Source organism: Saccostrea echinata, unplaced genomic scaffold, assembly GCF_033153115.1.
Source record: "Saccostrea echinata isolate AGI-Se365-2 ecotype Australia unplaced genomic scaffold, CSIRO_AGI_Sech_v1 ptg000030l, whole genome shotgun sequence".
In the NCBI taxonomy this organism is placed as follows: Eukaryota; Metazoa; Mollusca; class Bivalvia; order Ostreida; family Ostreidae; genus Saccostrea; species Saccostrea echinata.
In genome coordinates this window covers 22,078,968-22,092,186 of record NW_026889779.1, presented here as the reverse complement: position 1 = coordinate 22,092,186, position 13,219 = coordinate 22,078,968, and the positions used below count along the sequence as shown (strand labels likewise).

General features: G+C 31.5%; 2 protein-coding genes across 2 annotated transcripts in view; one reads left to right on the top strand and one right to left on the bottom strand.

Annotated features, from left to right (window-relative positions):
* Positions 1 to 13,219, bottom strand: part of LOC133197536 (B-cell CLL/lymphoma 7 protein family member A-like) — a 177,184-nt gene that overhangs the window by 154,808 nt on the left and 9,157 nt on the right. The window lies entirely within an intron of this gene.
* On the top strand, positions 4,418 to 7,758 carry LOC133196543 (ly6/PLAUR domain-containing protein 1-like). The gene is made up of 3 exons (XM_061332418.1): positions 4,418 to 4,523; positions 6,726 to 6,917; positions 7,223 to 7,758. Exons 1-3 carry the CDS (start codon positions 4,469 to 4,471, stop codon positions 7,492 to 7,494), a joined length of 519 nt encoding a protein of 172 aa, XP_061188402.1. The 5' UTR covers positions 4,418 to 4,468; the 3' UTR covers positions 7,495 to 7,758.

The window sequence follows — 13,219 nt, the reverse complement described above, 5'->3', positions numbered from 1 at the left end:
AAAAGAAACAGAACCTCATTGCCTCATTGCACGTGTCTTGGGTAGTAACGAATCTGCACGCTCGCACAAATGTTCAAATTGTGTATAATTCAAAATCTTATCATTTTGAAAATCGATCATATTTAAAAAAGTATATATCCAAAATGAAATCACAAATCGGTCATATTCACTGTAAACTTTTTCGCCATTCCTGTGTCTTCAGACATTTACATCGATTTGTGATTTCATTTTTGGATATTTACTTTTTTAAAATTATATATATATTCGCTACTCAACATAACTAAGTTGCATGTCAACATATTTATCTCGCATGTCAACATAACTAAGTTGCATGTCGACATAAACAAATTGCATGTCGACATAACTAAGTTGCATGTTGACATAAATAAGTAGCATGTTAACATACCTAAGAAGCATGTTGACATAAATAACTTCTATGCCAACATATTTATTTCGCATGTCAAAATAATTAACTTGCATGTCGATATAAATAAGTAGCATCTAGCATATTAATTGGAAGTCACATGTGGCGATATTTGAGATTTTTAAAAGATTTTTTATAATTCTTACTTGATTGCAATTTTCTTGCATGTCAACATAGTTATGTTGCATGTTGACATAACTATCTTGCATGTCAACATATTTACCTTGCATGTCGACATATTTGACAGAAAAATAACTTGCACATATGGGACAGAAATATGCCACCATAGAAATCATTTATACATATAAAATCCTCTCCAGAACTGCTTGGCAACAGATCTCAAACAGGGGATAATCAGGTATCCAATGGAACAAATGGTCAACAAACATTGTCAGGGGATGGACAAAGAACACGTATGATAATCAGGTATCCAATGGAATACAGTCAAAATATTGTCGACGGATGAACAAAGTTTGTAAGGAAATATAAGGTTCTTGGTAGTATGCAAAAAAGTGACTTTGAGGAATATCGTTGAGTAAGATGGTGGGGGTTAGTTGGAGGTCAAAAAATTCTCTAAAATTCATCAAATAAGCAGAAAAGCTTGATAAAACCACCAGTTATACATTTTAGTTTGAAAGACCACATCATAATCAACCTTTAGAATTTATTGCATCTTAGTATATTGCACATCAGTACAACTTAAAAACATAACAAAAACAACATGAGGTAGAAATACAAGAGACCCAAGGGACTTTTCTGTCACCTGAGTATAACACAATACTGTAAAGGATCCACTGAAGTATAAAATTAAAAAAAACCCCGAGAAATGAAGATATATTGCCCCAAAGCAAGAAAAAAAAGGATATCAGGAATCAATAAAATATCTAGTTCTCAGTAAAAAATTTTAAAGTAGATTTTTTTTACTTGCCAGTACTTATACACTCCCTTCTATCACTTTCATCATGCAGACTAAACAATTCAAAGTGATTGATAACATGTAGTAAACCCTACACATTCCATCACACATTGACCTCTCTTGGTCTTTGAAGAGTATGCAATGTGTGAAAATAATGTATTTTATTACATTTTCAACAGTGAAATACTGTGATTTATTTATTGAATAAAAGTGATATTCTTTCACAGTGTGAAAGGATACCAAAATGATATTCTCTCACAGTGTGAAAGGATATCAAAGTAAGTAAAAAATAATTTCTGGCCTGTCATAAGGTAGAAATAGTAACTAAGCATCTTGATAGAGCTAAAACTGCAAATTTCTTCCCAAATATGTTGCTAAAATCCATGCTATGTAATGTTTTCAATCACACAACTGCTAAGCTATGACGTCTCAACCGCTCAACTATGACGTCAAGCCTATGGCACTGTGTTAAGAAAAGACAGAGGCAAAGTCAAAATCAAAGAAAATGTAATAAACAGAAAATTCAATGTTTTGTAGATGAATATGGAATTTATTTCACTCGTGAGACAGGATTTTTTGATATTTTCACTCGTGCTTCGCATTCGTGAAAATATCAAAAAATCCTGTCCCAATGAATATCCTCTATTTCCCCATTTTTATATATCTATTATAAGTCTACATGACCATTACAGTTGAAAGTTGTTTTTTTTTTTTTTTTTTTTTTTTTTGTATTATACATTAAAAATTCTTTTTAATTCTTTATTCGATTTGACCTATCAATTACGTTATTTATTTACAGTAATTAATTATCATAAGTAAATAGTAAATTAAAGGGAATACCTTCTCTCAGTAGAGTACAAAATTGTATCAATAGAGCCCTGCCCAGCACCAGAACACTTGATCCAAAAATTTCACAAATCTGATAAAAACAAACTTGCCCATTACAACTACGATTTTCGAAGAATTTATGCATTTCCACTATATTAACACAAAACCCCTGACCCTGGGACCATTAATTTTACAATTTTGAAAGAGACATCCGTGCTTATCATAACCATGCCCTTAGTTTATCTGCTAAATACCCAGGAGTAAAGAAGATTGATTGATTGATTGATTGAATGTTATTTTACGTCCAGTTCGATAATTTTTCACTTAGGCTATATAGAGACGTCACCATATACTGGTGAAGGGCTTCAAATTTAGACCTTTGCTCGGCACTCAGGGCCATTGAGGAGTGAGGGTTTATTATCATTATCAATACAGCCCCCCCCCCCCTCCTGACCAGAGCGCCTGACTCTGGGGTCATGAATTTCACAATTTTAGAAGAGACATCCCTGCTTAACCATGCTTTTTATTTGCTGAGTACCAGGGGCAGGGAAAGAGATTTTTAAAGAATATATGCATTTTCATCATATCATCAAAACTCTTGACCCACAGGCCATGAATTTCACTATTTAGAAGAGCCATCCTTGCTCATCATTATCATGCACTATGATGGTTTAATAGCCAGGGGCAGAGAAAAAGGTTTTTAAAGAATTTATGTCTTTTTACTATATAATCAATGCAGCCTCGCATTTAACACCAAAAGCCCTACATGTAACACCAGACCTCCTGACCCAAGGGCCATAAATTTCACAATTTAGGAAGAGGCATCCTTGTTCATCATAATAATGCACTTAGTTTTTCTGTTTAATACCCAGAGCAGAGAAGAAAATTTTCAAAGAAATAATGCATTTTCACTTTATAATAGATCTCCCGACCTCCTATAAGACCAGAACCCCTGACCATGGGGCCATGAATTTCGCAATTTTGGGTGAGGCATATTTGCTCAACATAACCATTTGCTTACTTTGTTTGCTAAAACTCAGAACAGAGAACATTTTCAAAGAAATAAGGCATTTTTATTTTATTGTCAATATAACCCCCCCCCTCCCCCCAAGACCAGAACATCTGACCCTGGTGCCATAAATTTCACAATTTTGGAAGAGGCATCCTTGTTCATCCTAACCATGCATCTACTTTGTTTGCTAAAAACCCAGGGGCAGAAAGGAAATGTTTAAAGAATTTAAGAATTTTTACATTTTAACTGTATGATCAACATAGCCCCGCCCTCAAAACAAATCCCCTGCTTCCTTAATTTGACCTTTAGTTTGTTCTAATAATAATGTTTCAATATTATGATACCCATTACTTTCTACTGGCAATTTCAAATGTTGAAAACAGGGACTATAAAACAAGCCATTTTCCTAGCAATCTTGTGCTGCAATTAAGTGTTTGAGAGAGGTGATATTTTTAATTTTAAATATTTTTTTTTTTTACTGTAAAGAACTGAAGTCATAAGACCAGTGATTATTGGAAGGTTTTTTTTGCCTGGTAATAATTCTTCAAAAGGTGGGAAACAATCCTTTAGATGCATCCTCAGAATAGATGTCACATCAGTAATGAAACTTCAACCACCCGTCGGCCTTCCTTCTGGTTGATTTTCCCAGTTTTTCTTTAAAAACATATATGAAATACTTAAATAATGAAAATAAGTCATGATCAGGTAAACGAAGAAATAGGTAGTCTTTAATATGAAAATAATGGCGTATTAATTTGTATGAAAAACAACAGTCAACATGCAACCTAATGACGGATTGTATATTGTATTTGCAAACAAAGCTATTGCATTGACAACAGATTTGAATTTGCAAAATGTGTACTTTAAACAATAATTGCACCCTCGTATTATCAAATTATTTATCAGTAGACTGTCTCGTTAAAGAAATTGTTCATAAGGAGAACATGCTCTTGCGTGTGGATTCAACTGGGAGAAACAAACCCCTCATGAAGGTAATAAACGTAGTTGACCAATAGAAAAATGAAGTCATCACGTTTGATTACATTTTATTTACAACTGTGCTAAAATTATGTGTTTGAAATTTTTTCTCCTTAGTGCACACTTTCATTAAAAAAAATGTGCAAAAAATATTTTTAAGAAACTGATCGATCTTGTAAAACGGTAGGATACAAGGCTTATCTTTTATTTGCCTGTTATAATTCACTGGTGTTGTATTATCCGGGTAGTTTTATGACTTATTTAATCAGCGTTTAACTTCATACTTTTAGTGCATTGAGGAAGATCAACAATGAGGAACTACATACGGACTGTTCTAGGGATATTTTACTTAATCCATTTCTCTGGTAAGTTTTTTTATTTTTAATTTACGTTTGTGATAATGTAATATATTAACGATTAGCCAGTGTCCAACACATTTTTATAATCCAAAATTCATGAGTAATGCAGAGAAAAAAAAGCAATGAATCAAATAAAAATCATAGAAGTAGTTATTTACATTACCAATTGCAAATATGTTAGTAAAACTTGAAAAGTGTTTCCCCCAAATCTCTCTCCGTCCCTCCCTCCCTCCCTCCCTCTCTTTCCCACTGATAAACAAAATATCAAATTCTTATGTACTCAGATTAGAAAAGTTGATTGACTATAGTATTTCTAGTACTTTTTTTTATTTATGTTCTACATGTATACACGTATTGGTATTTCATATCTGAAATTAAAAATTTGTGTAAAATAAACTTCAGAGTTAGTTTATAGACATTTCTGGTATTCTATAACGTTGATTTAAAAGCTGAAAAGTTAAAGGATCGAAACAAGATTTTCTTTGATGTCACTTGTATGTAATTATGTACAAGACTTACAAGAGCAAACATCTTAGGTCGTAAACTGTGAAGGTTGACCATATAAACGTCCACCCTCGTGTTTACCAGGATAACTTATAGCAAGGATTGATAACCTCTGATAACTCCCGAAAACATTCTAAAAACTTCTTTTTATCTCATAGAATTTAATAAAGGTCTTCCGAAGTTTAATATCAATATAAGACGTACTCATGTAAGATCTCTTAAACTGGTTAGAAAGGTTTAATGATATGTTCTGATGGTTTTTAAATCAAAATCTGTCTGGATTTAACTGTCTTAAAATTAACCTATGACGCCTCCACAGCCTCAGAACTGATTTCCTTTGTAACAACGGATTTGTAAAACCATCCATTTTGATTGCGAGTCACGTGGTTTATTTCCATTTCTTCAATTATCCACAAAAACAATCTATTAACCAGTTGCAAAAGTCTTTTTTACACTTTTGTATGTTTAAATCAGAATACAGTAAAACTCGTTTAGCACGAACAGGGATATACCGGTAGCGAATTCACGGATTCCCGGTAAAATTCTTTACAAAACCTTGTAAAATGTTATGGTAATAACGAACTCTTATATAATGAATTTACTTATATAAGGAGCTGAATTTAATTTCTGTCCGGCAGAGGTTAAAAATATATATAGAAAATTACATCCTTTATTAAATAACGAATTTTAAATATCTTGAAATTCAAAATATCAAATTGAAAATATTTCTCATCAGTATTCCTTTTTGAAAATCTACTCATCAGAATTTTTTACCCGAGAAAAGAATTATATTTAATACCCAGGGATGTAGCATTGTTTTTGATAGGGGCAGCCGGAGGAAAAAATTCAACCTTCCATGAAAAAAAGGGAAAAAATTGTCCAAACTTGACAACCATATTTGGTGTGTTAGTGTGGGGTGGGGGTGGGGGGGGGGGGAGGGGGGTCCAACTTTTTTTAGTACACAGTTTTAGTCCACACTACTACATTACTTTTATTTGACTGAAAATATTTGCTAGTCATACTTCTAGGAACAGATGCATATTGGGAATCCTTAAGTTTATATATACACTTTAAGAATTAGTTTGTTTATACGTTTTATATAGTTTTTTTCTTTGTTACAACGAGATAACTAACTCATTTTGAGATAATTATAACTATCTCCTTCTAACGAGAAAACTAACTCGTGATTACAAGGTAATGCACTCGATCGTTATATCGAGATTCGAACTCGTTATATCAAGTCAGAAATGAGCCTATGTGGCTTTTGTACAGAAGATTATATCTATTTGCACAAAATTTAATATGCCTGGTACACATTCAATCTGTACTGTCACCAAATAACTAAGGTGTCATAAATTATTTTAAGATCTCCTACCTGTCTGGAGGCATCTGGAGTGTTTTGTATACAAACTGTTTCTTTAAAAAAAAAATACAATTCTTAAATTTAGTATACAACTCAGGATTTAATAGATTTTCTATAAGATCTTTTTTCATGAGAAGGATTTTTTTTTTTACTTAAAGTTTCTTTACCTGTCATAAAGCTTAAACAAATCTCAATTATCGGATAATTAACATCGGTTAATTAACGAGGTCTTTAATTATTTCAAAAAGAAAACTGCATCTGCATACAAGTAAATTCTTTTCAAAATGCACTGTTTACTTTTAAATACATATACGTGTATGTTTTTTATGCATATTTAATAGGTGCTTTATATTGCTATCAATGTGGCGACGGCAAAAGTAATGGAGTTTGTCAGGAGGACTTGGAGGAGATGGTGAAGGATAACATAAAACACAGCGACATCACTAAAAATTACACAGATGCAGATTTCAAATACCGAAAAAATTGTTCATCCTCTGAAGACGCATGCATGATTGAAAGGGTTGAAGTCAACGGTACATGTATATTTTTACAATTAATGTAACAATTCATTATCTTCTTCTTTATACAAAAGCACGAAGAAGAACGACAAAGTATAAAAATGTAATCAGGTTAATGTAAGTATTTCACTATTAAATTAAGTTGATCTTGATGTGATATACAAATGTACTCTGGTAAAAGTGAATAGTATTTTTTTATTTGCTATATTGAAAATTTTTACACACCATAGATTAAATGTATAACAGTGTGAAAATCAGTTCCAAATAATTAATGATATTTAAGAGTTAATATCTGTATGAACATCTGTTTTTCATCACAGGAGTTATAGTGGCTTACATTCGGGATTGCTCTGATGGTATGAATTATTCGATTAACGCCAGCCGATTTTGGAACTTAGAAGAAGAGAAAAATTCGACTACCTGCTCATACGTGGAAGGGAAATTTTTTGCCTGCCTATCATTATGTGCCACAGATCTATGTAACGGACCACAACGCGCCAGCGACGCATCCTCGAGTCTGAAGACCGTGATGTCGATGTGGACGACGATTCTTTTATCTGTATACTTCATCGCCTATAAACTTTTCTTTTAATTCACTTAAGTGATAACGACATGTGATAAGTTTTTATGTGAAAAATGAAGAATTCTCGTGTACAATCAAAAAGTAAATGAATCGTTTCACTCTCTGCAATCGGCTCATACATCCACCTCTGTATAGTTTATCGATAAAACACGAGAAATAGTGCATTTGCTTTAATTCATTATAATCAAATTCCTGCACTAATGTTTGTCTTTTAAGGTAGATATTTATTGATTTGTTGTAGAATTATTAGTTTTATTTGAAAAAATCCTTGGAATATCAAATTTTTTTTTGATATGTAAAAAATCTTCTTCTTTTTTTTTTTTTTTTTTTTTTTTTATAATTCTTTATTTTTGTTTTACACATTCTGCTATTTCATACAAGTTAAACATATATTTAAAAGAATATACAGAAGGTGTAGTTTTTTTTATTTTAGAGAGAGAGAGAGAGAGAGAGAGAGAGAGAGAGAGAGAGAGAGAAAGAGTTGGAAGAGGAGAAAAAAGGGTTGCATGCATTCATAAAATATAAACACATATATATTTGTAAGAGTCATTGAAATAATTGATTCCAACAGTTCCAGCAGGTGTCAAACATATCCTTTTCACCTTTATTATAAGCAATATATTTTTGTGTTTCATAAAATGTATTCATAAGCGATATCGCAGTAGTTACATTAAGTGTCTTCCCTGTGCACCTCATTGTGTAGATATAATATTTAAGCCATAGAAAAAGATTATTTGGTATCTTTTTCTTTTCATCCAAGAACCCCAAAATAAAATTATTTTTTGTTATTGGTATTTGAAGATTAGTTTTATTTTCAAAGTAATCTTCAAATTCTCTTAAAAAATGTTGTACACTATCACACTCCCAAAGCAAATGTTCAATTTTCTCTTCTTCCACCTGACAGAATGTACAATTCTTATTTTCTGTGATTTTTATTTTAAATAAATATGAGTTTGAAGCTAAAATTCTGTTCAAAATTCGATACTGAAACCATTGCAGTTTACAATTATTTGTAACTTTGAAGGGCAATTTAAAAATCATTTTCCATTCTTTGTCATTCAATTCAAATGTTTCATTCCACTTTCTTTTACCAGTAGGTTCTGTACTATTGTGATTGAGAAGATTATAAAATTGCCTTGATTTTTTGCATTCTAGAAGGATATGTATATTTGACATAACCAGGGGGTTTTGTGATTTAGTAACGTTTTCTTTAAAATTAACTTTTTTCATCCATGCCTTAAGAGCACTTATAATACTCATGTATTCTAAAAAATTAATTTTCACTTGAGGATAAATATCACAAACAGATTCATAAGTCAGGAACAAACCTTTTTCATTAATAAGATCATTAAGGTATCTAATATTAGAGCGATACATGGATTTATTAAAAAATATTTTTCCTCCCACAAGAATGTCGGGATTGTAAAATAGTGGAGTGTTTGCTGTTACTATAGTTGGGTTTTGTTTATGATGTAGCTCAATCCATGAATCAAAAACATCAATCCAGAATTTTCTTTATATTTTTGATATATTCAATTCCGCACGTTGTAACTTTGTTTAGATCTAGATTTGGTATAAAATCATGCAGACCTCTATTTGACAATAAGAGTTTTCTCATCCAAAATAATTTTGAAGAAGATATAAAAGCCTTTATATTTATCATCTTTAATCCCCTATCTTCATATTTTTTAACAATTACATCCTTTCTTATTCTATGTTGAGAGTGGTTCCACAAGAAGGAAAAGAACAGTTTATCCAGTTCTTTATAAAAGTTGTCATCTGGATTTGGAATTGCCATAAAAATATGATTTAAGAGAGGCAAAACCAAAGTTTTGATAACAGTAATTTTTCCTATTGGTGTTAAGTGTCTTTTCTCCCATTGATGCAAGATTGATTTTATTCTACTTAACTTCGGCTGATAATTCAGTTTGGACATATTTTGAAGTTCTACGTCAAAATTAATTCCAAGTAATGTGAATTTGTTAGTCCCCCACTTCAGATTAAAATCTTTAGAAAGGATATCTTGACTATATTTTTTAGATCCAATCCATACGGTATTAGTTTTCGAAAAATTAACTATTAGTCCAGACATTTCAGAGAAATGTTGTAATACTTTAATTGTTTCTGAAAGTGATTCCTTGCTACCATCAAGGATAATTGAGGTATCATCAGCTAGTTGTGAAATTTTCTTTTCATTATTACATACAGTAATTCCTTTAATCCTTTTATTTTCTTTCATTTTTATAGCTAGAATTTCTGCACAAAGTAGAAAAATATACGGTGATAAGGGATCACCTTGTCTACAGCCTCTATGGATATTGAAGGATGCTGAGAGATTGCCACCTTGATTAATAGCTGAAGTAATGTTATGATAAAATAATTTTACCCATTTGTGAATGTCAGGTCCAAACTTGAAATAAGTTAATGTCTTTTGTATAAAATTCCATGAAACGGTATCAAAGGCTTTTTCAAAATCAATAAGTAGTAGAAGACCAGGAATTTCTTCCTCTTCAGTATACTGCATTATATCATAAATTAGCCGAGTGTTTTCCCCTATATACCTGTTAGAAATAAAACCAGTTTGATCAGGATTGATAAGTTTATTCAAATAAGTCTTTAATCTATTGGTACCAGAGGCTATTTTATATACAGTATTTAAAAGTGTAATTGGGCGCCAGTTTTTAATATATTGTCTTCGTTTTTCTCCTTTCGGTAAAAGGGTAATAATTCCATGTCTCTGTGTGATTGACAGACTATCATTTTCATAAGCATAATTAATTGACCTGATAACAAAAATTCCAAGATATCGCCAAAAGACCTTAAAAAATTCTATTTGCCTTCATTTGGCTAAGTGTTTTAGAAGCTTCCTGTAATGTAATTTTACCTTCTAAAGACACACGTTCATCTAAAGATAACTTGGGAATATCTTTAAAATTTAGCTCAAAATTTAGGTCATATTCATTTCACTCATTGTTAGGTGTAGAGTATACGTTTTCATAAAATTGCTTTGTTTCATCCAAAATTTCAAACTGGTCTTGAGTTATCTGCCCATTGTCTTTAACAAGTTTGGGAATTATTTTACTAGTAAAATTTCTTGATTCTAAACCAAAAAAATAATGAGATGGTTTCTCCCCTTCTTCCACCCATTTTTCTCTACTTCTTATATACATTCCTTGAAGTTTGTATTTTCAAAGTTTTTCCAATTTTTGCTTTTTTTCCATTTAGTTCCTCTACATTGTGCTCAGAAATATTTTCTTCTAATACCTTAATTTCTTCTAATAATTCTTTTTCTTCATTGATTTGTTTCTTTTTTATATATGCAGAGTATGAAATACTTTTCCCTCTTATTTCCATAAGTAGAGTTTCTAGAAATAACTGATCATCAATGGTAAAATATAGATTTTCATCTAGAATAGTATCAAGATTATCAAGGTCATACACAGGAAGTGCATATTGCTTTTTCACATTTGAAATAACATCTCTGATACAATCTAGGTATTGCTTATCACCAAGTAAAGAATTGTTAAATTTCCATAAGCCCCTTCCCGTTTTAAAATCATTGAAAGTTAAAGTCATTGATATCATAGAATGATCGGACCTGTAACTTGGTTCGACTGTTCATGCATTAAGACAAGGTAACAATGACTCAGACATTATAAAGAAGTCTAGCCTACTTTGTTTAAAAGGATTTTTCTTCTCCATGTGTACCTTCGAAGTGTTTCATGGAGTTGTCTAAAGGGATCTACATAACCATATCCTTCCATTATTTCTAATACTTTTTCTCTAGCCTTTGGGTTATTAATTGATTTATAAATATAGCAGAGGTAAAAAAATCTTGACTTGAGCCCATTACAGAGGTGTCTGCGAAAGGTATGAAGGACAACTCTGCAGGGGATATTGGAATCGTTTAACTTTTTTATTGACGCACTTCTTCTTTTTTTTTTAAATTTTCAGACCGTTTAAGGTAATGGTGATATTCTTTGGAAAAGAATTTTTTGATTTAAAATTTTTGGTAGAAAAAAAAGAAAAAAATTGTTCATCGACATCATACAATCTTCGGGCTGTTTAAATTTCTGTTCAAAGAGTTGTCCTTCCTTTTAATAATGGATATATTGAGAAAAAAGAAAAATGGAAGAGAAAGAGCTTATAAACTCACAGATTGTTCGATTTTCGATTTGCTACCTTTTCTTTTTTTATATAAAAGTATTAAACGTCATTAAACGACAAAATATTTTTTTCATGTGTCAATACTGTTACTGGTCATATCTGTTTTATAATCAATCAGGAATCTTTTCAATATGAAATTTTTTTGCATATATATCAGAAAGTACGTTCTGAAATCATACCAGGTGAATCTTCTTTGAATTCTACCAAAAGGGTATGGTTTCATGCTTAACACTTTATCAGCACAATCCTAAACTGCACTGGAAATCAATATTTATTTTGTTATCGTTTCTTGCTCGCAGGACTGTAGATAACAAATAAAAAAAGATAACAGTCATATGGCCATACACGGAGTACCGTTTCCCGGAAGTATTCAATGTAAGAATATGACAACAGCTGTAGGTTTCAGTGGATTATATCTTCTATTTCTATTGTTATTACTATTATTCCTAGGATGCTCAGGTGAGACATTGATATATATGTACATGCTCTAAACATTGTGTGTTTAAAACAAAGCCATTATTAAGAGCAGATGCAGATATACATTTGACTTAATAACAGATTGTATTTGCTGACAAGGTCATTGTTTCGACCACTGCTGATATCATTGTTTCATAAACTTGTTTGTCAGTAACCCAACTTGGTTTTAGAAACTAGTCATACGTAGAGCATGTTCTTGCGTATCAAATCAACTAAGAGATATAAACCCCATATCCAGGTGATAAAGGTATATTTCTGCATAAGTAAGGAAAGTTGACGGTTGAAAAATCATCAAATTTATCATAAAGTTTTGTTGTTAGATTACCATTAACGTTTTTTTCTTGTAAAATATCCAAATATGAAACAGATGTATCAGACTCTATGGCATCTTTTATTTCAAGCTCACCGGGATATATCGTATCGACATAAGAATAGAAATAACCATTGTTAATTGACAATACGTCGTCGATATATCTAAATGTCGAGTTGAAGGCCACAACAAGTGTTTTCTTCCTTTCACGTATAAGATTTTGAAAAAAATTCTGCTTCATATGAATACGTAAATAGGTCTGCTAATAACGGGACACAGTTGGTATCCATGGGAATTCCAATAGATTGTTGAAAGAACTGGTCTCCCAAAACCACATAGATATTGTCAATCAGAAACTCAAGCATCTTTTTAATATCAACTTCAGTGTGCTTGTGTGTACAATCAGAATGTTTTTAACAAAATGATTTTGCAAACGATCAATGTCAAAGTTATTAAAGGTAAGAAAATTTTTATTGAAAAAGCAGCTGTTAATGATATCAAAAAGCCTGGACTTTAATTTATCATGAGGGATGGTTGTATATAAAGTTGAAAAGTCGTACGTTTTTATGTTGTTGACTTTGGTAAAATTTTGTTATTTCAAATTTTTCAAAAGTTCCTTGGAATTTTTAAGTATCCAAATCTGATTTACACCACTTCTCGAATATATTGTTGCAAAGTACTCCTGAAACTTTATTCTTCACTACTGTTAATATTTTAGTGAGGAGTAAAGAAAGAGGCTTGGTAGAACATTTACTGGAACCCGCTATGTATCTTTGTTTG